General features: G+C 47.4%; 1 protein-coding gene across 1 annotated transcript in view; it reads left to right on the top strand.

Annotated features, from left to right (window-relative positions):
- Positions 1–27,466, top strand: part of FRAS1 (Fraser extracellular matrix complex subunit 1) — a 103,018-nt gene that overhangs the window by 25,790 nt on the left and 49,762 nt on the right. The window contains 15 exon segments of the mRNA XM_064416183.1: positions 5,052–5,159; positions 6,466–6,558; positions 7,716–7,875; positions 8,394–8,527; positions 10,963–11,046; positions 11,645–11,746; positions 11,843–12,034; positions 15,207–15,296; positions 16,082–16,211; positions 18,057–18,200; positions 18,481–18,615; positions 23,318–23,461; positions 24,746–24,886; positions 25,268–25,408; positions 26,154–26,327. Of these exon segments, the coding sequence (XP_064272253.1) occupies positions 5,052–5,159; positions 6,466–6,558; positions 7,716–7,875; positions 8,394–8,527; positions 10,963–11,046; positions 11,645–11,746; positions 11,843–12,034; positions 15,207–15,296; positions 16,082–16,211; positions 18,057–18,200; positions 18,481–18,615; positions 23,318–23,461; positions 24,746–24,886; positions 25,268–25,408; positions 26,154–26,327 (1,972 nt within the window).

Genomic DNA, 27,466 nt, shown 5'->3' with positions numbered 1-27,466 from the left:
TGACATCCATTAGCAGTTTGATACCCACTCAGAAGTCATTTTGGGGGCAGGATGTTTGAAATTTGCCATTTGGCAGGTTAGGAACCACTTGGGCAAAGGGGAGAAAAACCAGCAGGAGAACCCCAAATGTTATTCCTGGATGCTGAGGAGAATTTCTGGTGAGTTCTGTTCATCAAAACACACAACTGGGCATGGAAAAAATCTGCAGCATAGGAAGATGGGGGAGAACAGTCAGTGTCTTTACTATCAGTTATTCACCATGTCCATTTATAGATGGATTTAATGTAAGGAAGTTTACAAAGAGACTGTGAGTTGTTTTGTGTGAATCTAATAGCAACAAAGCAAAAGGCGTTAACCTTTCTAAAGGAACACTGCTGCTCCCAAGATATTGAACAAAGACCTCTGTGTGCTGATTTAAGTCCTGGTTAGAACCAATGATTTGAAACCATAGTTTTACATAATGCATTTTGTTCATCTGGGGCCCTTTCCTGGTGTCTGTGTGAAAGATAGGATGAAGATTACAACAGCACCTAAGTATTTGAAGAATATTTTGGAATATCCTATCCCTGAAATATCTCAGGACTGCTGGGAAATGTTATTTTTAGGCTCTTGATTTTTACGAGGCTGGTACAACTGGTGAAAGACTTTCACAGTTGGAAAATGTGGCAGACTGTTGAACTGTGAAAACAGTACCTTGTTTTACTTTATGTAACTTCTGAATTCCCTGACTGGAAGAAGGGAATTAAGGGAATGGCTAGTTGCCATTCCTGGAACAGAGTGTTCGTGTTGCAGTGTTGTTAATCAAGCCCTGCACTTTGCCTTAGCTGCTCTGTGCTCTCCTAGGAGCGTAGGACTGAAGCTGTTTCCACTGAGAGGAGCTGAATTTCCACTTGGTTCCCGAGTTGTTCTCTGGCTGTGGGCATGCTGGAACGAGCCCATTAAAACCCCCTTGTCAAGGAGCTTCTATTATCTGCCAGCAAATTCCAGATCTAAAAAACACACTCAGCACAGCAACAGCTCCCCATTGCCAGAGATAAAACATCAAATCCAAACCCAGTGGACACTGGGAATTCTCTGAATTACTTTCATCTCCTAATGGGTATCCCCACAGACCGTGCAGTGCTTCCCCCTCGTTGGGGCTTCTCCTGCCAGTTTTCGGGCATTGTCAGGTAATTGGAGTGGAAATGACAAATGAAAGCGGGGCTGCCAAGGCTCCTCGCCTGGCAGCCGGTGGGTGATGCTGGTAATTGTTACCAGAAGTGTAATTGCTCCGGGCTCTGCCTGCCGTTTCAACAAAGCAGTCAGGAATTCCTCCTCCGAGACACCCGATCCCTGCCCGTGCTCAGCTGCCTCTGGCACGGGAACGACTTGGGAGGTAAATCCCACCTGGCGCTCGGGCTTGGAGCTCCCTCGGGCTTTCTCCCCGTGGATTCTCTCCCAGGGGTTTCTCTCCTCCCGGGCAGAGCAGCCTCTTGGAGCGTTAACCACAGAATCCCAGAATAGCTGGGGTTGGAAGCTCTGCAGGTCACCCAGTCCAACCCCAGCCCAGGCAGGGTCACCTGGAGCAGGTGACACAGGGATGGGTCTGGTCCCTGGGCAGCTGTTCCAGTGCTCTGCCATCCTCTTGGAAAGAAGTTCTTCCTCACGGTGAGGTAGGACTCCTTGTGTTTTAGTTCATGGCTGCTGCTACTTCTCCTGTCACTGGGCACACCAAAAATCTCCACCATCCTGTTGACACACCTTGGAGATATTTGTGTGGATTGATGAGATTCCCTCTCAGTCTTCTCCAGGCCTCACTCCCACAGTCTCTCCTCGTGGGAGAGGTGTTCCAGACCCCTCATCACCATCAGGTGATTAGTGGGGTACAGGACAAGCAACAACCCCCTGGTTTTTGGTGTGACACCACAAATCTGCAGCTCAACCCCCGGCTGGCACGAAGGCTGCAGCTGTGCTCTGCTGCCTTCACCCTGCGTAGCCATTGCAGCAATGCCACCATCCCCGTGACCAGCTTTGCAGGTCCTGCGTGCTGCAGGGAACACCCCGGCATCCAGGGACATTTTAGGGATGGATTGGATACTTTCAGGGAGCCATAAGAGCCGGAAAGGGGATGCAAACCAGCTGTTGTATGCTTCTTCTTTCCCCAGTCACCGCACCAGAATAGCACACACACTGTTATCTGGTGTGATGACATCCGTGCTCAGGGGCACCTGATTAAATTACTGAGGCTTTTCACATATTAATGGCAGACTGGTTATTTGTGATCTCTTGGGTGGGGTGGGTTTTTTTTGCTGAGGTCGAGGAGGGACAGGTGCAGCTGTCCGAAGTTATGATAGCCAGTTGAAAAAGCAGTGGTCCAAGAAATTTCGATCTGTCTGTGCTCTGGTTAATGTGACAGGGTGACAGCAGCAAACCAGGAGCACTCACAGCTGCTCTGGGCTCGCTTTGCTCCATGTCTGCTCTTTGTCTCTGTAGCTTTTTCTTTGCTTTTGCTGCTTGTTGTGTTCCTGCCTCCTTCTTTTATCTTATTCTCCCCTGCCTTTTTCTAAATCCTCATCAATATTCTCCAAACCCATCACATTCTCACCCTGTGCTCCTCACTCTCCAGGTTTATCTCATTTTGTCTTGGTATCTGCAGGCTCAAAAGGTTCAGGAGCACTTCTTGTTCTTTTGGTCCCTGTTCTGCAGACTGGCCCAAGTAAGGTAGATGTATCTCTTCTTGCAGCGTGGTGTTTTAAAATTCAGTTGAATTAGGTATCATTTCTTCTTTTGATGTAGGGAAATCCAGGAAATTAATAAATTATAATGGCACTGCTTGGCGTTTAAGGAATGCTTTCCGTCTTCAAAGCGCTCTCTGCATGGTATTTCATTATTTATACTGTTAATTATATTAGTACTGGTAAGGAAAAAGCCCCTTAAATTGCCATTGATAAAAATACACTCTCAACAGGATTGGAATCCAGCACTTAGATTGCAGCAGATAATTTGTCCACTGAGGTGCAGAGCCTTGGAGAAGATGCCAGGCGGGTTTCCAGCAGTTCTCTGGGTGTCTACTGGAAAGTGTTGCTCTATGTTTGGAACTGTATTGCCTGGAGCTTTGAAGTGTCCTTGCGCCTGCTGGGTGAGCACCAACAAAGCCTCACAACAGGACAGATAGGTGGGATCCAGAATTTCCAAACTGGATACTTTAGGTCTGTTGCCAGGAATCCTAAGCTAAATGTTGAATTGTCAAAGACCTGGATGCTGAGACCTGTGAAGTGCTTGGAAGGCTCTCATATCCCAACAAATCAGGTGATAGTTTCCTGGCTGTTAACTAGATAATGAATTTTTTAAAGCTCTGCAGAGAAGTGTTGGTTTTGATCCTGTACCTGGCAAAAGGAATTTAGAAGCAGCTGATTTGAGCCCACAGACAGGAGCCAGCCTGCTTGGGCTATGATAGAAACCAGGGGAGGAGGAAGAGCAAAGAGGGGTTTTCTTACCACAAACCTGAGCATTTACATGTGATAAGGGTGGTTCTGTGCTGACCTCGTGCCATGAGATTCCTTTGGTTATTGTTCCACTGTGAGAATTATTCTCCTTTTTAAAAAATTCTAAATAAGCATAAGAGGTCAGAGGTGAAGGTTTAGGAGAACCAAGGGATGGGGCAGTGAGTCTGCCCTTCCCTTCCCACTGCTGGTTACCCTGTGGCTGCCTTCCCTGCCAGCTTTCCAACACACAAGTGCTGCTGAAGCCAGTGGGGTGAGTTAACTCCAATGTGAGTGCTAGCCACAGCTTGGCACACACATCACTTAACCTTCATTTCTTCCCTAACTGCACCATAAATCTGCTGGCAGAGATGGTCTCAGGGTTTCTGTTCTGCAGTGTGTGAGCCAGGGGAGAACCAGCTGTGTTCCTGAGCAGGAATTGCCCTCCCTCTTTGCCTTGCCTCAGGGGCTGTGCACCTTCTAAGGTCAGCACTGCCACTGATGTGGGAGAAATGCTTTTGGAAAGCAGAGCAGAGACACAAGAATTTTTTTCACAATATTTTGGCCATCCCGCTATTTGCAGATTGATGCTCTTGAAGTGCCTGAGCAAGTGGTCTGGTTTTTCAGGATATTTTTTCTCTCATTAAGCAGCCTAATGGGCCTTTAAGGCACATTTCAGTATTTTATCATTATGCTTAACATTTTTAGTAGTTAGCTGTAAATGTGCTCGTGGCAGTCAACTGTTAATCATCCTTCCTAAGTCGTACTTAGCACTGTGAGTAAATTGAGGTAAATCACTACGTGGTCTGGTAAATGAGCAGTGAGGTCTGGTCTCCTTGCAGATCCTTTGAAAAAGAGGTTGGATGACTGAGCTTGGGGCTGTCCATCCTACCCAGGAGAACATCCTGTGTGGTGCCAGTTTAGCCCACTGTTTGTCTGTACAACAGGGACAGGGATTGTCTAGCTGCAAACAGTGTTTCAGCTGAGAAACTGATCCTCCTCTTCCCCTTTTCTTGTGGAGGCAGCGTGGGATCATGACCTCAGTGGGGAGGGAATGGAAGGGGGTCAAGCACGGCTGCTGGAAACCCTTGTGAATTAGCTGTGGCTGTTCCAGCTGGGTGCACTGATCGAGTGGTGGCGACAGCTGTTTCCAGATGTGTCAGACACTCTGCTTGGCCAGACTCTCCTCCCTGGTGTTTGGGAATACACGTGCCCAGGTCCAGCCTGTTCCTACCTGGCCACACGTGTGGGTTTGCCTCACAGCCACCTCTGCTGCCTCAGCAGCACCTGGGATCACCCTGCAGTGTGAGCCTGATCACAGGGAAGTTTTCCAGGGATGTTGTACTCACCTGGAGCTCTTGGAGGTTGGATTATGTTGCCATTGGAGCTGATTATTGGCCCTGCATGGCCTTGTCTTTCAGCAGCGTGCTGGAAGCTGTTGAGGGAGAAGTGCCAACACGGGGCCTGATAAGCGTGTGGGAGGGAGAGGGGCTCTGTTGCAGTCCGTCTCCGTGGAGCTATTTGAGATGTGTTGTCAAAACAGGACGTGCCTTGTGCTGTTTCCAGCCTGGTTTCCAACTTTATTTGCAGAATAACACCTCCTGGAAGCCTGATTCTTGCCAAGACTGCCGGTGCCGGAGCGGCGTTGTCACCTGCGAGCCTACAGTCTGCAAAGCCCCTCAGTGTGACTTCCAGAAGGTGAGAACTCAGTGCCTGTGGCTGTCCAGAGCCAGGCACAGGCTCTGTGTCCCTGCACTCCTCCTTGGAGCGAAAACACGTGGTGTGGGAAGCCTTTGTCCCCTTGGCTGCAGCCAGAGGCCCGGTGTTGGAGCAGCTTGATCCCAAAGGAATTCCCCAAACTGGGCTCCAGCCTCCCAGCATGAGCCCCCCTTCCTTTGGAGGTGGGGCTGGGGCTCCCTGGAAGGTGCAGATGGGCACTTTCCACTCTGCTGAGCAACAACAGAGATGAGATTGTCTGTCCTCCAGTTTCTTCTTCCTCGTGATGGTTGCTGAGCTTTCCTTGTCTCCTGCTTGTCTTTGTCTGGGTCTTCATTAATTGGCCATGGGATTGGTCTTGCATTAACATCTGGATTGCTGGGGTAGAGTGCACAAATGGCAGTGAAAAAGAGTGTTTTAAAGAGGCTGTCAGGATAATTATATGGCTTTGTGAAGCAGGTTAAAATGTTTCCCAATATGACAGCACTAATGAGGAAATAATTTTGATTCTTACTGGTTTTCCCTGTTATTATTGCTGTGTATTGATTAAAGCTAGACTGAACTAGTAGGAATTTTTGTGCTAAAGAGGAGGGAGATCAAGTGCTGTCATGGCACACCTAATGAGTGCACTAGATAAAATGATAAAAATCAGATAAATGGAAAGGTGGCTACTTTAAAGCTCATAAAGGGAAATAGGTTTATGGTGTCAAACGAATCTGTGTGACTCCTTGACATGGGCAATCTCCAAGATAAAATGTTTAAGTGTTCCAAAAACATCTGGTCATTTAAACCTTGAAAAGGATCACCAAGGATCTCAGAAGAAAAAATTCTTTCATGCTTCAAGGCTAAACCACTAACAGAAAATCAAGGTCAGAAATCATTGTCCTTCTCCGTGGTTTGTCTCTTATCTACTCATTATGAGATTTATGCAAATATGGCTGATCTTGTTTCAGCAACATCTGTCCCATGTTTCTCAGTAGCCTTTCAGTGAAGAATCTTGAGTTTTGTCTTGAACAAGTGTTTTCTATTCTTTGAAAACTGGTTCAGCTGAAGAATTCCCAGCTGTACTCTTGAGGGGGTGTGAATTCTGCTGTTATTTTGAGGGCAAAATGTCAAACACACAAAGTGCTGTGCCACCTCTCAGCAAGGGCGTGTGGTGTAGCAGCAATTCTGTATCTCACCTGAAACCTTTCCTTTCTGGACTGCCAGGCCAGGTCTCATGGCTTCACTTTCATTTTGAAATCCCTGTGTGCTGTCAGCTGTTTGTTGGAACCCTGTCTCTTTTTAGGGAGAAGTGCTCCAAATAGCCTCCAACAAGTGCTGCCCCGAGTGCGCCTCCCGAGCCGAAGGATTCTGCCAGCACGAAGGCCAGATCCACAGCGTGAGTGCTCCGTCCAGTTCCTCAGCAGGGACCATCCTCACCTTTAGGTTTTAGCTGCCTGTTTGCTGCTGAGCTGGTGTGCAGGGGAAGGGTGGATCACTGCATTTATATCCTGTCACTGCCAGGTAGTGGAATCTAGCAGGAGGGCAGCAGGGTTTGCAGTTGCTGAGCAGTTGTGTGTCCTGCGTGGCTCAATGGGAGAAATTTCCCCACTTGTTCCTTCCCTTTGCTGTTGCTGTGCATGGCTGAGACAGTGCAGCAACATCAGAAGGGGAGCAAAGCACAGTGATTTTGACATATTAGCTGTGCTCAGAGAAGCTTTCCTCTCAGCAGCCACCTATGCTGCTGGAGATTGATTGCTGCTCTGCGACCTGGGTTCCGTGTTCTGTAATCCTGAATTATTCAAGGAGCAGGTTCTGGGATGTGGTTTCACCCAGGGGGGCTGAAAGGCTAAAACAATCAGAATAAGTGTCTGGAGATAAGGCAAAAAAATCAAGATTCATGGGTAGTAGTTAATGAATCACGTCAAACAACTGGCAAATGTAGAAAAATGGCTTAACAGCAAACTCAAGTCCTTTGTGTGGTCTCTTACAGACTTTTCTGTCTGACAAGAGGAAAGTCAGGTCCAAATCTCGAGAAATATGCTAAAAAGCCCAGACATATTTGCAGGGCTGTGCACATTGGAGGGCTGGGCTCTCCACACCTGAGATGGGTGTTGTAACCCTCTGTTCCAGCATGAGGCGTGGCCAGCATGAAGCTGGTACAAGCTAAACAAAAACTGGAACAGGAAGGGTAGCACACCCATCCTCTTCTCATGTTTAGTTGTGCCTCTCATTTGGTGGCACTATGTTTTATCATAATGCATGACATTTCTTGTGCTATTTCTGCATTTTCCTGTGCTGTTCTCCTGCTGCACCTTTTGTCTTTTGGCTCTTTTTGAGCCTCTTCCTTGGGTAGCCATTCCCACAAGAAGGATGTGGATGTATTTGTACCTCAGTCGCATTTCGCATCCCGATCCTGCTGTCGCATGGTCAGAAAGGCACTTTTTATCCGTGCCAAGCCTCACGCTGGAGAGAGGAGGCACTTGCAAAGGGACAAGACTTACTTCCAGGTCTCACTGTGCTTTCTGTGCCCTCCCTTGGCTGTGTTGTGTGCAGCACGGCACGCAGTGGGCCAGCTCGGGATGTGTCCGGTGCTCCTGTGCCCACGGGAAGGTGACCTGCAGCCCCAGGACCTGCCCAGCCCTCACCTGTGGACAAGGGCAGCTGCAGGACACTGCCCAGGGCTCCTGCTGTCCCAGATGTGTGGGCCGTGGTGGTGAGTACTGTCTGAGCTCAGAACCTCCTTCTAGCCCCAAACCTGGAAAGCTTTTCTGTTCCTGGTCAGTTTTATTGGGAAGACACTGAAGACAAGCATGTCTCGTAATTCCCTTTCTGTCCTGCTGCCATATTTATATTTTTAATGGCTTCACCCATGGGCCAAGAGGTGGGGGCAAGCTTTAAGTAGTGAGCAGATGTGCCTAAGATGGCCTGATTTTAGGGATTAAAATTGGGAAAGAAACCTCAGGTATTTCCTGTGCACTTGGATTGCAAGTTCCAGAAATGCTTCTTCAGCTGTTGGGTGCCTTTTCTTGTGGAGTCCCAGTGGGAGAAGTGCATCCAGAGCTCTTAACTCACAAGCCCCTTGGAAAGTGGGGGAATTGTTACCCTCTTAACCTGCTGTGGCAAGCTGCAGTTTGGAATTCTGAGATGCACAAGAGCTGTGTTTTAACCACGGGTTAAAGGGAGGAGAGGGCGTTGGAAAAGAAACCTGCCCCTTGTTTTCCTGTCCCTTAGAGCCTTGCTCCTTCGACGGCCACGTGTTCCAGGACGGCGAGGGCTGGAGCCTGGGTCGGTGCTCCAGGTGTGTCTGCAGGGATGGTGCAGCTCAGTGCTCCACAGCTTCCTGCCAGCCTCTGCTCTGCAGCCAGGTCAGGACCCTCCAGCCTTCTGGGAATGTTCCTCAGCACCTCCTTTTCCCTGGGCAGTGTGCATCTCTCATGCTGGGGAACAAATTAGCAAGCAAAGCTTCTGGGTGACAAGTGGGTGATTTGGAAAAGAGATATTTGACCTTCTGGAATGGTGTGGAGTGATAGTGGAGCCTGTGTGTCTGTTCCCTAATACCTTCTTTCCCTATCATTTCATTTTTATCATCCCTTTGCTGGTTAATTAGGAAAAATTCTGTCTAAAGAAACTTCTTCTTGGTTTCTACTCAAAAAAATGATTTGGAGTTGATCAGGAAATGTTTTTATTTCTGTTGAGCGAAAGAATGAAAACCCAAGATTTATAATGGGCTTTATCTTCACAAATTTCAGTGTTTGGTTTGCAGCTGGAAAGTTTGATCTGCAGGTCTTGTTACTATTTTTTTTTTGTACAAGATCTCTAGAATTGCATTTGAGAGTGGTCAAATGTGGATGAAGTTCCCCTTTTGCCTCCAGAAATACTAGGCAATTTGAGCTGAAAGAAAAGTCCCAGAGCACTGTTCCTTCTGTCTGTGTTTAGAAAACAACAAAACTGGGAAGAGGAGTTAGGCAAGCTCATGGTTTTAGTCCATTTAGGAGAACAGGGACTCTGCTGTCTCCAAGGTCTTTGCTGTGGACAAGTGATGAGTTTTTAGCATTTATGCAGTGATCAACACAGCCAAAACCCTACAAGATTCTACACAGGGTTAGGAAAGGCAGAAAACTGTTCACAGTACTCCAGACTCTGGTCAAATCACTCTGGTTTTGGAATTCTTGTTATTATATTGAAAGTGCTGATGGGTGTGACTGTGCTCTTTGGATCTTTTTCGTGGGGCTTTTGCAACAGCATGCCCGGAACTGGCTCCCTGGAAATCCTTGTCTCTGACCTTGACTTTATGTTTTAGGGACTGCCATTTTCCAAGGATTTTTAATATACCCAGTGATGAATCCGAAAGTTCCCTGGCTGAGAACTCTTCACTGAGAAAATCAAAAGCAATACTCAAAAACCTTTTTCTCTGTTGATGCTTTCCCAGCTTTCTGTTACTGGACCAGGTGTTTGGACAATTAACACTTTTTTGTTTTGGATAGATGAAACCCCACCAGTCAGTGTGTGTGTGTGTGTTAATTGTGTTTTGCTTTGTCCTGAGATATTCCATTAGTATTCATTTACTAAGTAGTCTGCATTAAAAGGAATTTATGCCTGCTTTAGATCCCTCTTTTCCCACTCCAAGTGGACTGGTGTTACCTTCTGAGCCACTGCACTAATGCTTAATCAGCTAATCATTAGGATCTAATTTATGGAATCAGGAGTGACTGTGTTGTTGCTGGGATGCATTTGAGAGCAATTGGCTGGCAGCATCCAAGTTAATGCAGCAGAAAGCCAGTTCTGATGGTGTTCCAGGCATTTCCTACCAAGGACATTTCCCAGTGGAAGGAACGTAAGCAGGATGTGCAAGGAACCTGTTCTGATCACAGCCAAACCTAACGTTTTCTTGCATGGGCCTTTATCTCTGTCCCTTCCTTTGTTCTCCACTCCATCAGAAGCCAAGACAAAAATTCTCCCGGGATTAAACTCTCATCTTCCATCTTTCAGAGAACTTTGCTCTTCCCTAGGAGCTGGGGGAGAAGAATGTCAAAAATTCCTGTTGCATGCCACCAAAATACACAAAAAAGGTCTTTTAACTCTGCTGGGAAAGTTTGCCTGTTAACTTTTGTGCAAAGTCTTCCACTCTTTCTTTGGAAGCTCAGGGTTTGACTGATGAACAGTGCTATTCCCAGCTGTTGGATGTACACGGGCTGGGAGCAGTGGAGTTAGCCAGGTTTTGGATGGTTGGATTTGAGGCACGCAGGAAAAGTAATACTGGTGTGTAGTGCCAGCCTTTTCCAACGTGATTTAGATCCATCATAAGAAAATTGAAATTGGAAAAATCCAGTTGTAAGCATAATTTAGCATCTGCACAGACAGTATGGATGGATTTAACTAAAACAGTGCAGATGCCTGAGAGGTGGTGAGTGTAAATCACACCTTCAAAACCTCAAAATATGGCAATTCCAGAAAAAAAACTTCTCTCATCCATCTCCTCTTTTATTGTGCTTCCCTGCACAGCTGTATAATTATTTTTTCCTCTGTATACCTGAATGTAAGCACTTTATGTCATGTGTATGAATTTATCTGCATCTCTCCATGCATTCCCACCTCAGTTGCCATCTAAATAAGCCCAGAAAATGAGGTAGAGAAAACACCTTTCAAGCCTTTTACTCTGTTCCTGTGCTGCTTTTCGGGCCAAAAGGAAGCCCTGAGTGGCAGAGGGTTATCCCATGGGTGCTAAATGCCTGGAATTCCAAGCACTGATGCTGACCCCCATATTCATGCTTTCTTTTCCTTGTCTATTCCTTCTGTTTAGGAGGAAGTCATGGTTCTGCCTCCTGGAAAATGCTGCCCAGAATGTGTCCCCAAGCCCTGCTCGGTGTCGGGAAGAACGTTCCAGGTGACTTGTGACAAACCACACCAAAACCACTCCCAATTTTTGGCACATCTCCCTTTCCCTCCTCCCCAACCTCTGACTTTCTGCCAGCACTGATAGCTTACTACAAAGGCTGCTTTTTTCCCTCCTGGAAAGGCAGGAGAGCTGAAAGAAATGAGGGCTTGATAAGAATTTGCTGGCCAAAGCAGATGAGGCACTTTCTCTCCACACTTGTTTTGGAGGAGGAAAGCAGAAAGCACTGGTGGTCAAAGTATTTATAGCTTTCACTGTGTCATCTGGAATTAATTGAGTGCATTATTTAATGAATGTGGGATTTTCTGTCAGTGATTTCTTTTGGCTAATAATAGTAGTTCAGGCCTCCCCAATGCCACTAGATTGCAGTTAATGAGAAATTCACACCCACAGTGTCATCTAGACATCAGCCCCTCTTCTTCCTGGTGGCTGAGCACGTAGCGATCAGCATTTTTTAAGCGAAGTTTATTATCTGATACAGACATGCAGGAGGAGCCATCATATTCCATAAGCAGCTCAGGTTTCTGGAAGGAATTTGGTCGTTTTCCAAGAGTGTTTTAACAGCTCTATCCATGTTCTTTTTCAACAGCACGGGGAGCAGTGGCAAAAAAATGCCTGCACTACGTGTGTGTGTCAGAGGGGAGAGGTCAGGTGTGTGAGGGAGACCTGTGGCTCTGTCACCTGTGAGGAGGTACTGAAAAATCACCCACCTCTGACAGCCCAGCTGCACGTTCTGCTGTGCCAGGGGCCTCAGAGGGCCCTGCTCACTGCTGGGTGCTGTTTGCAGGGGCAGAGCAAGGTGCAGCGCCCTGGGAAGTGCTGTGAGGAGTGTGTGTCTGCCAAAGGCAGCTGCTTGGATGGCAGCACCATCAGGTACCACGGGGAGATGTGGAACAGCACCCTCTGTGACTTCTGCATGTGCCACGAGGGGCACGTCACCTGCCAGGGAGCTGAGTGTGCCAAAGTGGAGTGTGCCAAGGTGAGAAAGGCTTTCTTCTCAAGTCTTGGGATTTTCTTTTTTTCCCCTCCCTTTTTTGTGTTTCTTGACTTGAGGCACTCGAAGAACAAGCCCTTGTTTTGTGCAATCCCCTCAAAAACATTTCACAGGGAAAGAGAGCAAACCTGGAATTTCCCATGCAAGTTTGCACAGAGAGCTTCCATTGTGCACCAAACCAGTGTGAATCAGTGACTAATTTAACTTGGATTCCCTCCCACGCTGTGTCTGCCTGCTGTAGTGGAGGGTCAGACAACACAGAGGATTCAGTGGTGATCACTGGATTTAGCAGGAGCTAAACATGGGGAAAATGTGCAGGTCAGAGATGGTTAAAAGCCTAAGAAATGTTCATTTTATCCTCATTCTGCCTGCTGCAGTGGCTTTCAGGAAGGTAGCTGGATATGGAAGTCAGTGTTCTACTTTTCTTAATTTTTTTCCATGTCACTCTCAGCATGGAAGTGAGGCTGGCAAGGTGTTTTATTCCCAGTGCTGTTTACTCCAAAACTAATACCCTCCCTGCCAGGTTATGTTATATTTGCTCTGCAGTGGATGTGCAAAATGCATTAGATAGGGTTGAATGCTTCACCCTCATGCTTTGAATTGGCTTTTTTTGCAGTGGGATAAGAATTCTGTGTTGTTTGTCAGTGAGAGGATTGGGATTGGTCATCTTGGAGAAGAGAAGGCTTTGGGGTGACCTAATTGTGGTCTTCCAGTACCTGAGGGGCTCCAAGAAAGGAGAGACTTTATCCTGGAGTGACAGGATAAGAGGGCATGGCTTCACACTGGCAAAAAGTAGGTTTAAATTGGCTATTGGGAGCAAATCCTTCCCTGTGAGGGTGGTGAGGCCCTGGCACAGGTTGCCTACAGAAGCTGTGCCTGTCCCATGCCTGGAAGTGTCCAAGGCCACTTGTCCTTTCCAACCCAGACCTTTCTGTGATCTGTTTCAGTTGGTGGGCTCTTACCTGTTTTATACCTACTACTCCACAGTGTCAGTGAGGAAAAGGGAAAGAATTGTGGCCTCCTGGGTTTTCTGCCTCAGTGGTGATGCTTTTCTGGTGACACTGCCTGTGTGTGCTAAATCTTGAGCAGCAGCAACACCCTTGTGGTGTGTCTGAGATCCAGCCAAAACCCAGCATAATGGTTTCACTGGATTAGCTTGTTTTAAGGAGTGTTCAAAGGAGTAAAAATCCACACCAGGGCTCCCAAATGGTACACAAAAGTGTGCATCAAGGCATAAAAGTGGATGTTCACCTGTGGCTGTGCCTTTGAAACAGCCAAAATGACCTGAGTGTGGGACCCAAAGTCACCCCTGCCGTGGTGCTGCTGCTGATCACGGGACCTGAAACTGTGCAGAGACATTTTACTGGATGAAAAGTCGTGGTTGTCATAAAACCTCGTGCACTTGCAGCTGTTGGAGCGAGCTGCCTGCGTGCTCCTGGCTGTAAATTGGATCATTTACACTAATGATGATGGCGTGCTGTCATGGCTCAGTGGGGAGGATTAGTTAATATTCATGCTCACATCTTGGGTACTGACAAAAAAAACCAATCCACCGCTCAGAAAAGCCAGGGGTGTCTTCCACAACAATAGCTGGAGATGTTAACATGTAGGGTTCAAAACCCCTCAAGTCCTAGTTGGCCTCAGTAGTGCAAGGGGTGCATAATTAATTACAAGAAAATGTTTGCTCAGAAAGCAAATGCCGTTTTCTTTTTCCTTTGTATTTTCCTTCTGAAGTTGCAGTCTGTTTACATAGGCACCTGCCTCAATAAATCAGGGCCAGTGTGAAGCCAGGAGCTCTTGGATTTCTCTCTCCACAAGGCACTATTAATTTCCTGGTCACATCGTCCTACTGGAAGTGTAATGAGACCACAGACAGGAACTGCAAGAGGTTTAGCTCCAAACCCTTTCAAACAAACTCATCCAGCAAAGTGTCCGTGGTGATTCTGACCTAATCCTCAAAAAGCCATTTTCAGGAGACTGTGAGCATGTTCTCCACCTGGAATGTGATGAATCTCTCTGCAGCAAAGCCACAAGTTATCTCCCACAGCCTCTCCCTTTTCTGAGCCTTGGCAGAGCAGCATAGCTGCATTTTTTGGGGGCTAGGCAAGCCATGTTCCATGGATAGCTGCTCCCAGTTTTCCTCTAGCCTGTGTTTATGGATGTGGGTGGGGATGGCAGAGTTTACAGTACACAGTAGTGACATGAGATCCAAACCCTGCCAAAGGCATTTTGGAGTAATTGAAGAGCAGAGATGTATAGAAGCAGCAGGGAGAGATTTAGCCATGTGTGGTCCTCAGTGACTAGGAACCAGATGGTTCCTCCTCTGCTCCCCTGCTCAGGAATGTGCCAGGGATGCCAGAGTGTGGCCTGGCTTAGGTGTTCTCCCTTGGTGAACCTAACAATGATCAGTGCTGCTGCTGCCCTGTCTGTGTCTTTAATAATTCCCTCACAAAAACTGAGTGTCCCGGCATGGCACAGGGAAAATTGTCCTGGAACAGACACCCAATTGGCATAAATCAGAAAAACTTACTGGCCATCTTGGAAACCAGAGCTGTTTCTTGTGGGCTGCGTCCTGGTTCCCTAGGAAATCTTTTCTAAATGTTCAGCTTTCACTTGGGCACAAAGAGTCGTGGTGAATTGGGGCACTTTATTCCTTTCTCCTGCTGCTAAATTCTTATCTTCAAACTGAAGTTATTTAAGTGGAATCTACAGAGCTGTGCAGCTGTGACACAGAACAGGCTTTTTCCATCTGGGATAAATAGAGCATGTGCTTTGAAATTCTCTTGGGGAAGTAAAAGTAGAACATTGAAAAGGAAGGTAAGCCTCTATGCATTGAGGTCCTGAGGTTGGCCTGGTGAAATCCCAGTGATCCAGGGTAAAAAGGGGGAGTATTTCTCTGCAGGATTTGGGGATGAGGTAATGGCCTCAGCACTGAATTCCGAGGCCTTTCCTGAGGTTTGTTCTGCAGCTTCAGTATTGGCCAAGCACGTTTTCCGAACTCTGCCTACAGAGATGAAGTGGGATAGGGAGAAGATAAGGTGAAATTAGATATTGGAGATTGCATTCCAGGGCAAGAGCTGTTCTGCCTCGGCATTCCACAGTGGTTTTGGCTACGTCGATTCCGTTGGAATTGCTGCAACCTTTCTCTTCTTCACAGGGTGAAGAATTAATTCACTTAGAGGGGAAGTGCTGTCCTGAATGTATCTCCAGCCATAGTGACTGTGTTTACAAAGAACATGCCAAAGCTGTGAGTATCCTTGTGCTTTGCAGCAGGGAATAGTGAGTTCTGCTCGCAAAGGTTTGGAGGGGCTGGCTCTCCCCCTCCGGTTCTGAGAAGGATATTATCTGCAAGTGTGGCAGCAAAATAATCCATTAATACAGTCTGCAGATTGCTTTTGCAGTTTGCAGAAACACTTGTGTGCATCTGCTGCAGAATTTCAGTTTTCCTTGGTCTCCTCTGTGCGGCTCAATCAATCATTTTCCTTTAATATTTAATATTCCTACTCGGAGGTTTCCTGCACATTTCATAAAGATAGTTGATTTTAATTGTACTAAGCAGAAGCTACAGAGCTGGGGCAGTGTGTAGCTTTCTGCCAATGTATCCCACTGATTATAATCTGTACTGCAACAGGAGCCCATTATTAATATTTTCCAGGAGCTTCCCTCTGAAGTTAAAGAGAAAGGGAACATTGATTATCTCAGTTTAAATATTCCAGTAGTGGACTTTTCATTGCCCTCACACACGAGGGCTGGAGCTGATAGCTGCTCTTTGCCAACAGAACTGGGAAATGGGAAATTTAATATTATTTGGGGCTATTTTTTTAGATGCTGAGCCTTTCTTTGCTCAGATCCCTTTCTGTGTCCCGGGTGAGGTAAAACACTGAGGTGTGAGTTTTACCTCTTGAGTTTTTCACCACTGAGTTTTTTCCCAGCTGGCGCTTTCCGAGAGAGGAGCTGGCAGGAAAGCCTTGCGAGCGTTTGAGATGCCTGCTGTCTCTTTCCTGGCTCTCTGAAGCCGCGTTTCTCCTGCAGGACGGGCAGAGCTGGGCAGAAGGGCCGTGCCGGGAGTGCGAGTGCCGGGACGCGGCGGTGACCTGCTTCCAGCGCTCCTGCCCGCCCTGCCAGGAGGCCCAGGGAGACTGCTGCCCGCGCTGCCAGCCAGGTACACAGCCAGGGCAGCCCTTGCCTTCTTCTGGGAGCCCTGCAGCCTTCGCTGCCCCACGCCAATCTTACCTAGTCCCCAGTTTGCAGTCGCTGATTAACTGGTTTCCCTGCAATTTAGTCCTTAGATAAGTTTGAGGCTCCCGGTGACTTCCCCTGGTTCAAATGACAGCTTTCTTTTGGCATAGGAAGTTCTCCTCGGAGTTGGTGTTTTAGAAGTGTTTTGTCTTTTTTCTTCCGCTGCTCCTTTCTGAATTCAAGAATTCATTTCTGAATTCTGAAGTTTATGGGCTCCTGATTATTTCTTGGGAGTGGGAAGAAGGAATGTGCATACACTGTTAAAGCCACAAGCTCACCTGAGGCTGAATGGCTGCCAGTTAATAATTGTTTAGAAAGACTAGCATAGCCTTGGCTTATATGGTAATTTTGCCTATAAATTCCTTTTTCTCCAGGATATTGTCATTCCCCTGGATTTACATTTCATGGTTGGGAGGCTTTAGTTGTGGGTTGCTCATTCTTTTTGGTAGCTCTTCTTGTTGCAGTCACATAACTTTGGTTTTATCAGGGTGCTCCAGTTAATGCTTTATCTCAGTAAAAAAGAAAATAGCTTCACAGTTTAATTGTGCTGGGGTGCCTGGGCACATTTGCCTTCTTCTTGTTTTAAAGCTTGTTATTTGCAGCATGCTAATGGAAATGCAAAGCACTAGAGATAGAAAAGTGAAGGAAACAGGCTTTGGAAAGTTCTGATGGAACTGTCCTGGATTTGTGAGAGGGAATAGCATCTGCACGGGCTGCTGAGGAAGGGATAGGTGATACAGTATTCTCAGCAGCTCTCCCTTCTCCTTATCAAGAATTGTCTCTGTCTGCTGGTTATCCTTGAAAAAGTGGTCATTAGCTTCCATCATGGTAGAATTTTGGAAAACCCAGGCTTTGGAGTCATGGTATTGGACACCCAAAGCCAAGCCTGCATTTTTTGTGTCCTGAAAGGTAACTGGCAATTTCCCTCACCCAAACCTACTCTTTTCCCTCTGTATTTTTTCTGTCTTGCAGTGGTGGGGGATGAGAAACAAATGCAAAGTGCAGCCTGCAGCAGTTCGATCTGTGAGCCCAGAACACCAGCCCCTGCTGCATCTGCTTCCATAAAGCCAGCAAAAATTGATTGCTGCTTCTCAGAGATGTGCTGGGGAGAAGCTGGCAGAGAGAACCCACTCCTTTTCAGCCAGGGGAAAGCAAAAAGCCCTGGGCACTGCTGTATTTATGTTAAAATCAGCAAATATTCCCCCTCACCGAGAACTTTCAGCTTGGGGCCTCGCTGAGAACACTTGGCTGGGAGCAGAGGGGCTTTTTTCTGTAGCTAGAGAAAAATTGTGCTGCTCTGTATCTCCCCACGTACCTGTGGCCAGCAGGTCCTTCCATGGTGCTGTGGCATCAAGGTTTTTATGCAGGGGGGGCAGTCTGCCAGCTGTGCTCTGACCTGGCATGGACACAGAGTCCTGACTTACTGCAAGGCTTGGCTTTGGGACTCTCAAATTCAGGTTGCTTCAGGCCGTTGATTCCTGGTCACTTACAATTTTCACCGCTGAGAAACCATGTGGACAGTGAATACCCCTTGAATCAATTGCCTAGAAAATCTGAGTCTATTGTATAATGGCTTCTCACCTACTGAATAGAGCAATAAAACATTTAGCACCTTTGATATAATCTACCATATAAAAACCCACTCCAAAGCCAGCACACCTTGCACCACCCAGGGAAACGAGCCGTGAATTTCACTTTGCTTTCCGAGTTGCTTTGTTTTGCTCCTTCCTGGCTGCCAACGCTGCTCTGTGTGTTGCCCCTGCGGCAGGTGAGTGCCACCCAGACTGTGCGAGCTGCTCCCAGGCCTCTGATCGCTGTGACTCCTGCCGGGACCCCAGGAAGCGGCTGCAGGACGGGCGCTGCGTGGAGATGTGTGAACGGGGCTTCTACCAGCTCGGAGGGGCCTGCTTAGGTAACTTCTGCCAGGGCTTAGACCCCCCTCCTCTGCTGCATGCTGTGGGATCCCATGGGGTCATCCCGCAGAGACTGCCAGGCTTTGGATGGAAAAGCATCCAGGCACGTGCTGTGCTGTAGCCGTGAGATTTTGTGAGGTTTCAGATGGAAGCAGAAGCAAATTGTTGAACTCTTGAGCTAAAATCAGGCAAAATCGTCTCATTTTGTCAGAGCAGGGGGGTTCCTTCTGCATCAGGGATTTGGGATTGATTTTTCTTCCCTCCTCTTTCTCCTGGCAGCCTGCAATGAAACCTGCTCAGCCTGCACCAATGGGTTTGAGTGCTCCTCATGCCAGGCGCCCCTGCTGCTGAAGGACGGGCAGTGTGTGCCTTCCTGTGGGGAGGGCTACGTCCAGGATCAGCTCCTCTGCACAGGTACCTCCCAGCAAAAGGGGCTGCAGTCCTCTGGGATGGCAAAGCAGCAGGCAAAACTTTACCTGGGCTATGAGAAGCCTCTCTCTTGAGGCATCTGCTGTTTGCATAGGTGTTAATGTTCACCCTACAGTAAAGGAAGGGGTGAGTGAGCAGAGGAACCAAGCCATGCAGGGTAAAATTGATCACTGCTTGGGGAAATATCTGTGACAATTCCTCAGTGGATCAGTTCTGTTGTGTGATTCTTTGACTTCAGTGCAGACTGCCTGCACCTGCTCAGGATATGGTACTCTGAGGTGTATAGAACATTGCCTGGAAGGGTGGGGGGTTGATAGGACTCAGAAAATACTTCCTGGGGAAGTTTCCTGCTTGGTTTTGCCGTTCATTCGCTCCGTACTGTGCGCTCTTCCTGCAGGAAGTGCACTGAGCTCGCTGCTCTCAGGAAGCATTTTTACAAAGTAAAATTGGTAATTCTATAAAATGCTGAGCTGTGTCTAAATCCTTTATCTTAGCAGTTGGAAGGACTGAGAGTAAGATTGGAAAGTTAGCTTTCTCTTTGATGGGACTATGACAGTGCTTTTATGAGCTTCCCCTGCTCCTTTGAAATACTTTAAACTCTTCCCAAACTGTAAAGCAGCTGCTTTTTCATCATGGCAGTTTAATTGTTTTCTCTAAAATTAACACTTTTCTCATCTTGATGTTGGCCTTTTTAGAAGGCTTCTAATTATTTCTGCAGCTCTGATTCAGCAGAGGGGTGGAGCAAATGCTTAACTTCTGAGCCATCGCTTTAATTTCTTTGGAAGTAACCCTCCTGCTCTGAATTAAATACAGGCAAAGGGCTTTTGGCACATTTCAGGGCAAAGCACTTTAGATGGTAAGTCCAGCTTCCTTTTCTGAAGTGGCTTCCCTTGAAGAGCTGACCACTTGTTTCATGTTTTGAAAGTGTGAAAAAATCTGTGCTCCAGCAGCCTCTACAGCCCAGGGCACCATTTTGTGTGTGTATAAACAGACAAGAGACACCCAGTCCAAAAGAATTTGTAGGCTTAAGTATCAAATAATCTTCTACTTCATTTGGTTTTATTTTATCATTTCCTTGTCACCTGCTTGTGGTGTTTTAATTGGCAGTGCCCGTGCACTGCTGAAGGGGTAGGGAAAGGCTAACGTTTCATTTTGTTGCTGGTTTGTAGATTACTGATTGTACGCTCCATCCAAATTTGCAGTCACGCATGCTTGTGGCTGGATGTTGCTGGGAAAATTTGTTCCTCTTTCCTCAAGGGAATTAAACCAATTTGCTTTAGTTCTGCCTGGCTGCATTTTCTGCATAAAGTCAAGCCAGTGGAGAAAGTCTTAAGTTTCAAATGCTGTCCGTAATTCATGGCCATTCACTCTTTTCCTTGTATCCTCTTTATTGCTGCAAATCTCTAATCAGATTGTCGAGACGGGCCTCAAACCATTCCAAAAGATTTTCCTCATAATGGTTTTAACCTCTACAATAAGCATGTTCCAAAATCACAGAAAGGATGAACTAGACTGTGTTAATTGCTGTAGCCCCAGTAAACTCCCTCTTGAGAAATTTGCTCTGGACTTGAGAGACTTAACACCAGGTTCCTTGCTCTATCCTCTTGTTGGAACACTGTTGTCTGCATTGTAGAAAAACACAGTGAATTAGCCTTTCCTTTTGTTCATGTTTTATAACAGCTGGTTTAATTGAGTCTCTTTTGAATTTTTGATTACAGTTGTTTGATCTCTGCCCTATTTGAATCCTACACCAGGGTTGTTTCCTGCCCCCATCCCTCTGCTTGCTTTTGTGAAGAATTAAAACCATTAAGAGAAAGTAAAATTGAGAATAAAAGGTAATAAGTTCAGTTATGTAGCAGTGGATTTAAAGTTCATGGTCGAGTTTGTGTCAGGCGGAGTGGTGGGTTCTCCCTTGGCAGAAACAGAACTAACTCCCCCACCAAAGGCAATGCAAAGGGAAGCAAAAATAAACTATGTCAGCGTGGTAGAATGGAAGGGCTCAAAGGACTTGCAGTGTTCAATGCTCTCACTGCATTTTTCTAACTTAATTATTTATGTTTTCAGGATTATTCAAAAGCCCAGGCAGAACTGGAGTGTTCCTGCTTTCATCTCCCAAAATGCCAATGTTGAAGTGTGTAACTTGACACTAACAGACCCGGCTCGCCCTGGAGCAAATCTCGTGGATTCCTGCTGCCTACTGTTGCTTTTCCATGCTGTCCCTAGCTGTGGAGGATCCTCCAGGATCCAGCACAGCTCAGCTGAGCTTGCCGAGCTCCCAGGGAAGAATGCAGGGCAGAGGTGGCACAGATCCGTGGCACCCCAAAGCCAGCAGTGCCTCCTGTGTTCTTACTGGGATACCACTGGCATTCCCCTCCTGCCGTGGTCAGACCTGGGAGGGTTTCGGGTGTTTGCAGAAGTTTGGTGAGCTGCAAAAGAGCCCCTACAAATCCCAGCTGGAAATAGCCAGGGGGGTGGAATCAGCTTCCTGGCCGTGCAGTCACTTCTGTTGATTTATTTTCACGAAGCCACTTGGTTGCTGCAAACAAAGATGTTTGAGCTGACAGTGGCTCATGGAATGCTTCCATTTTCCCCCTGCTCCTTCTGTGGAGCTGGTGCCTGCCTGTTTGGGTGAGGAGCAGCTGCTGAGCCTGGCAGTGTTCCAGTGCTGAAGGAGCCAGGGATTCTGGAGGAAGGGTTTGTAATCAGGGAATCACAGAATGGTTTGGGTTGGAAGAGACTAGAAGGATTATTGTGTTCCAACCCCTCTGCTGTGGACACTTTCCTCTATCCCAGGTTGCTCAGAGCTCCATCCAATCTGGCCTTAAACACTTCCAGGGATGGGGCAGCCACAGCTTCTCTGGGCAACCTGTGCCAGGGCCTCAGCCCCTCACAGGGCTTTGCCAAGGGCCAGCAAGAGCCAAATGGTAAGTGTTTAAAAACACAGTCAGGCTGCCAGCAGGGAAAAGTGTCTCTTGGAAAGGAGCAGCACCTCCAGGGAGGAATTAAGGACTTTGCAAATGACTAGGACTGTTCAGATGTGCTGACATACTGAGACAGGTTAACAGGCAGGGGTCCCAGCTGTGCAGTGGGAAGTCTGCAATTAAAGGATCCGAGTCCTGGCACCCTCTCTTTCAAAAACATGTTGAAAGTTAGAGTGAGCTCAGAGAGGATCAGCACAGTCAGGTCTAGAAGGTGAAGTGAGGACATTTCACTGCTTAGAAATTTACAGCATGAACTCATCCTCTGCAGTTAACTTTTGAGTGTAGACGTGCCTTGAGAAATCATCGAAGCTGGAATGAGATGCAGGTTTTTTATCAGCAAGGGAAATTATCGACTGGAGCAGGAAACTGTGCTCAAGCTCTGCCTTGGGATGGGATGGTTGGTGTTTGTTGTGTGAGGGGAGGATCCTATCCAGTACAGGATGCCCAGGGTCCTTTTGAGACACCCCTCACATCGGGGTGTTCAGGAACCAGAGGGGCCGCAGCATTCTGGAAAGATCAGGAAGGAGGTGGAGGGAAAGAAGGTGCAGGAGGGTGAGAAGGGGGAGAGCAAGCAGCTAATCAGGACAAGGAAAGGTAAAATAAACCAAGGTGGAAGTGTGGAGAAGGAGCACCCAGAATGCCCAAGGACTGGGCATGAGTCTTGCTCCCTGAACACTCCCTGTGCTAACCCCAAGTGTTCAGTTCCCTCGGCGTGAGATGGAGCTGATAGCTCTTCCCTGCCTTGGGCAGCAGGGAGATCCCCCTGGGATGGGGTGCTGTGCCCCTCTGTGCCATATGACTCGTGTATAACGTGCTCTCAGTGCTGTGGATGAGCTGCTGCTGTGCCTGCAGGTCCCTGCATGGCACTGAGGCTGCTCACAGATGAGTTTTTCTTGGGTGGCTGCAACTTCAGATGTGTTAGCAGGGCAAACATCAAGAAGCTCCCTTTTCTCCCACCTGCCACTGACTGGTAGGACAAGCATGTACTTGCCTTATTGTGAAATAACGAATCGAAGAACATCTTTGGAACATATTTGGGTGTAATTGAGAAAACAAAAAAACCACAAAACAGCTTAACAGCTGCAAGAACTGTGATTTGCACCGTTCGTGCAACACTGCTAGCACAGGATTTGATAGGAGGCTGTGTCCTATATTTTCCCTAGGAACTACACAGGCTGAGCACGTGAGGATTCCTGATAAGTCAGTTCCTTCTGCACCTGGAAGGACAGGAGCAGTTGTTTCTAGAAGCAGGCTGGCTTGTTCTTTGTCCTGCCAAACCTTGGCTGCAGCCCTGCAGCACAGTTCTGTGTTTGTGCCCGGGGCTGGGTTACTGTCAGCAGCCACCCCGAGGATCTGAGTTTTAGGTAGCCTGTGGTGGGATCTCTTCCTATTCCCACTTGTGCTCCAGGGACTTTACAGTGTTCTCAACACTCCTCCTGGGCTGATAACAGCTACACCAACTGCCCTGCTCTGTGCTGCTGCCACATTCCATGTGCAGAGCGCAGCTGGGAGTTGTCCTGCTGGGGTGGCTTGGGTGAAAGATTCCAACCTAAGAGCAGCAGGGGGTTGTGTTTGTTATTTTTCATCTTCTGTGGCCGTGAAAGCCTGAGCACACCTGAGAAGAAGTGCAGTGGTGCAGGCCCTTGGCTGTAAAGAGCTGGTTGGAAAGGGGCTATTGGGTGACCCTACACCTTTCTCCCCTGCAGCCTGCCACGAGTCCTGCTCCTCGTGCTGGGGAGCTGCTGAGAGCCACTGCCTGTCCTGCAAGGACCCGTCACACGTGCTCCAAGCTGGGCTCTGCCTGCCCAGCTGTGGCCAGGGCTTCTACCCAAAGGATGGCGTCTGCACCGGTAAATACCTGTGAGAGGAATGCTCTGCACGAGCAGGAGTCAGTATTTCATTTAGCTGTGCAGCAGCTGGGGCTTTATTCATGTCTGACAAGCCAGCTGCACCCTGAGCATTCATAGGGGATGAGGGAAGCTGCTGTTTGTTTGTGAGATTATTAATTCATTTACACTAATCAGATGCTGAAAGGTTTGAGGGGTTTTTCCTCGCCGAACAGCTTGGAAAGCTGAGCTGTTTCTGAGGGCTTGACAAATCCATTTGTCTGTGGAAAGAAAAATGGCCTTTGCCAGCAGCTTTCTGTAAATTTAATTATAATTCAGCATCACAGTAACTAATACCTGCACAGCAGATGTGCCTTGGGAGCTGGGAAGGTTTGCTGGGAAAGAGGGAGAAGAGGTGGCTAGAGGGGATTAAAAGACCTAAGTCAAACAGAGCCTGAAAAGGGGAAAAAAATCTCAAATAAGGAATCTGGCATTTGCCATGTGCATTCCAGTCTAACATGGATTGCTGTTGGCAGCCACCTCCAGCTGCTTTGGGAGGACTATCCGTGGTCAGCCAGGGCTTGTTGGGCTTCAGGTGTGTGGCTCACACAGGTGTGTGTGGGCCAAGCTCGCTAGGGAGGGCTTAAAAGCTGGAACGTGGTGGCAAAATTGCTGCTATTTGTGCTTATTGTGGATGACCAGCTTCCCCTTCATTTTGGTCACGCAGTTTTATTCACCTATGTTTTAAGTCTGCAGGCTTGAAATCTTATAGCTGAAAATAATTTAAGTTGAAAAGGAAATTTAACTTAGGTTTGGTTCTTATTGCCAGAGGTTTCTCAAAACCCCATAGCTGTTCCTTGAAGCCTCTGAGAATCAGACCTTTCACTTTCTACCAAAATCCATGCATTTTGATACTCAGCTGGAGAGCTGCTTTATCTAGTGAAAAGAAACAGAAATTGGTTAAGTAAAATGCTTGACTGTAATAAACATCCAGCAGCATATTGCCTTAGGGAAGCCAGAGTTCCATGGACAACAGGTCAGTTCACTTCAGAGCTGATTGCCTGGCATAATATAGACCACAGGAACTGATAAGAAAAATTATCATGCTTGATTTTAGCTGCATTTTCCCACTTTGAAGAAAAGAGGGAGGGGGGAAATTACCACTTTTTGCAATTACCTTTCCCCGCCTCCTTCCTGAACAGCCTGGTAACTGCTGCCTGCTGTGCACTGCCATGTAAAAATTTATGGGGTGCCTTCCATCCATGGGGGGAGAGGCTAATGGCTCTGCTGCTGTTCTTCTCGTGGCAGCTTGTGGCCAGTTCTGTGAGAGGTGCTCTCCAGAGGCAGCCAGGTGTGTGAGCTGTGCTGCAGGGAAGCTGCTGCACGAGGGGAGCTGCCTCCCTCAGTGCCCCCACGGACATTTCCCAAGCAGCAATGGAAGGTGCACAGGTAAGAGGGCTGTTTTTGCATCACCCTTTCCTAGGCTCTCAGGGCACCCCCCTTATGTTGTCTGCTCTTCCCCGGTCGTGGGGAAGGAGTTTTGATTTTTTGTTTTGTTGTTTTCTTTGGTTCACTTGTGATGGGTTGTCTCAAATAACCTCTTTTCCTTGCCAAACGTGCTGAGATACACATTCAAAACATCGTGTGAGCGAGAGTTATTACTGGTAGTACTTATTAATACATGGGCACTTCTGCTCTCATTAGTTCTCCTGGCTGAGTCTCATTCCAGCTGGGAGTTTTCTACAGCTGGAGAAGGCTGTAGTCAGCAACACCAGCCAGAAGGAGTAAAAATGGGATGTTTCAGCTCTGTGTGCTCTGTTTCTCTACCAGCTTGTCACACTTCATGCTCCACGTGCCAGGGACCTCTGGCCTCTCACTGCACCTCCTGTTCCTTCCCTCTGGCACTGCGCCAGGGCCAGTGCCTGGAGAACTGTGGAGAGGGTTTTTACCAGGATCACAACATCTGCAAGGGTAAGCTCTGGACTTGGGGTAAGTTCCCCAGCTGCTGCAAACCAGGTTTTGTTTTTACTTTATCCTATGCTGAACCAGTCAATGCTTAACTCCTGCCTTTCCTGCTGATTGTTTTCTGCTGTGAGAAAAAGTGAATTTTCCCACTTACTTTCACACCCCCAGGATTTAATGATTTCTGGGACTTTTTTTTTTCCTCTTCTCTGTGTACATTTGCTGAAATAAATGTACATTGCTCCCAGGTTTTTCTCAACACCAGTTAAGAGGTGGGTGAAATTCTACATACATCTGGTATGAAATTCCACATATTTGTGGTATGAAATTCCACACGCATCTGGCAGATTTGCAAAGACTGAGGTCATCTTTGCAGTAGTGGGAAAAGCGAAAATTGGGAAGGTTAATTTCTGCTTCGTGTGAGCCCTTCACACGAAGGGCTTTTCTCCTGTCATTTCTTGCTGTCCCTCCTAATGAGACTGAGCTCACTGTTGCAGTACCAGAAATTAAAGGAGAATTGGCTGCCTGTAGCACAGGACTGCAGTTTTTTATTTGTTCACCAGCTTTACTCAGGAAAAATCCGCTCCTTGGGGGCAGTGGGTGGAACGATGTCAAAATATTTTTCTAAAATCCCTGTTCCACTGTAGACAGCAGGACCAGATGCTGCTGGGTCTGTTGGGTCTCTGGGAAGCTGTCCCGTGTCCTTCTCCCTGGGAAAGCTGTGGCTCTGATGGCTCTCTCCCTCTGTGCCCAGGTTGCCACCCGTCCTGCCGCTCCTGCTCCGGCCCGGGACCCGCGTGGTGCCTGCAGTGCCGGGCACCCGAGGATGTCCTGCAGCCTCACCTGCCCGGGGAAGGAGCTCTCCATGGCCTTTGCCTGCCCCTCTGCCCATCCCATTTCCACGTGGATAGCACAGGAGTCTGCAGAGGTGAGGAGAGCTGTTCAGAGCCCTTGGGTGTTATAGGGGAGCTTGTAGTGCATTTGATTTGTACAGCCCTGTGCTTGCCTCGTGAGTGCCATGAGTGTTTAAACTCTGGAACTTTCAAAATGGCACATCCTAGTGCTTTTGAGGGAAAATGTAATCTGCATAAGACTCCTGACTAAAAGAGTCAGGTACTTTCTTTTTGAATGCCTGTGTTCAAGCCTGCACAGCTCAGCTCCTTTCCATTGAAGCCAAGTACGTGATTTTTAGCACTGCCTTACTTTGAAGCAGGATAAACCCTTAAATCCTTTTCAAAAAAGACTGAGCTTTCTCCTTCTTAGCCCTTGGAGCAGGTCAAGACATCCCACAGCAGTCTTTTCTTTTGAGGAAGCTCTTCTGCTACGTGCCCTGCAGCACACCTGCTCCTGAAATACCAACTAGGAAGCTTTTCCATGAAGGCTAGAGTTTGGAAAAGTGGGTAATGGGATGTACATTGGGAATATGTGTTGTTTCCCAACAATCAGAGAGATAGTGACTTAAGTAAAGTAGTAGTAATAACAATAGTAACAACACGACAGGTGGCTATTTCTTCCTGCTGGGAAAAAAAACTATCTTTTAAAAGTGGACATAATTTAAAATCCAGTTATCTTTATTCTATAACTGGTGCTTTGAAAAACAAACCAACAACATTGTGCAGAACAGAGGCACGTTCATATGTAGGGCAAAATGCTGGTTTTGTAGAGTCACAGAATGGCCTGGGTTGGAAGGGACCTTCAAGATCTCCCTGGCTGCCAGCTACGTGTAGTTGTATAAATGATGTTATTTAATTTAATTTCCTCTGTCCAGCCCTGTGTCTTGTCTCCCCAGAGTCCAGAGGTCTGTCTGTGTTCAACTCACATGGTGGAACCTGTGGCCTCCAGCCACTCTAATAAGTATGAGGTTTTTGGCTAGTGAGTTTATTTGTTTAATCAGATGGCTTAACTGAAGATGGTTTGGTTTAGAGCCAGTTCCAGGAAAGAAATGCATTTTTTAGCTGCACTCCTCCTTGCTCGGCCATGCTTGTGCTGAGCATTTGTTTCAGGTGGCCAGTCCACCTCTGTGGGTGTTTGCTCCAGACTGGCTGATGATAACTGTGCAGTGATAGG

The sequence above is a fragment of the Passer domesticus genome, chromosome 4 (assembly GCF_036417665.1).
Source record: "Passer domesticus isolate bPasDom1 chromosome 4, bPasDom1.hap1, whole genome shotgun sequence".
NCBI lineage: Eukaryota > Metazoa > Chordata > Aves > Passeriformes > Passeridae > Passer > Passer domesticus.
This window is presented reverse-complemented; position numbering and strand designations above follow the sequence as displayed.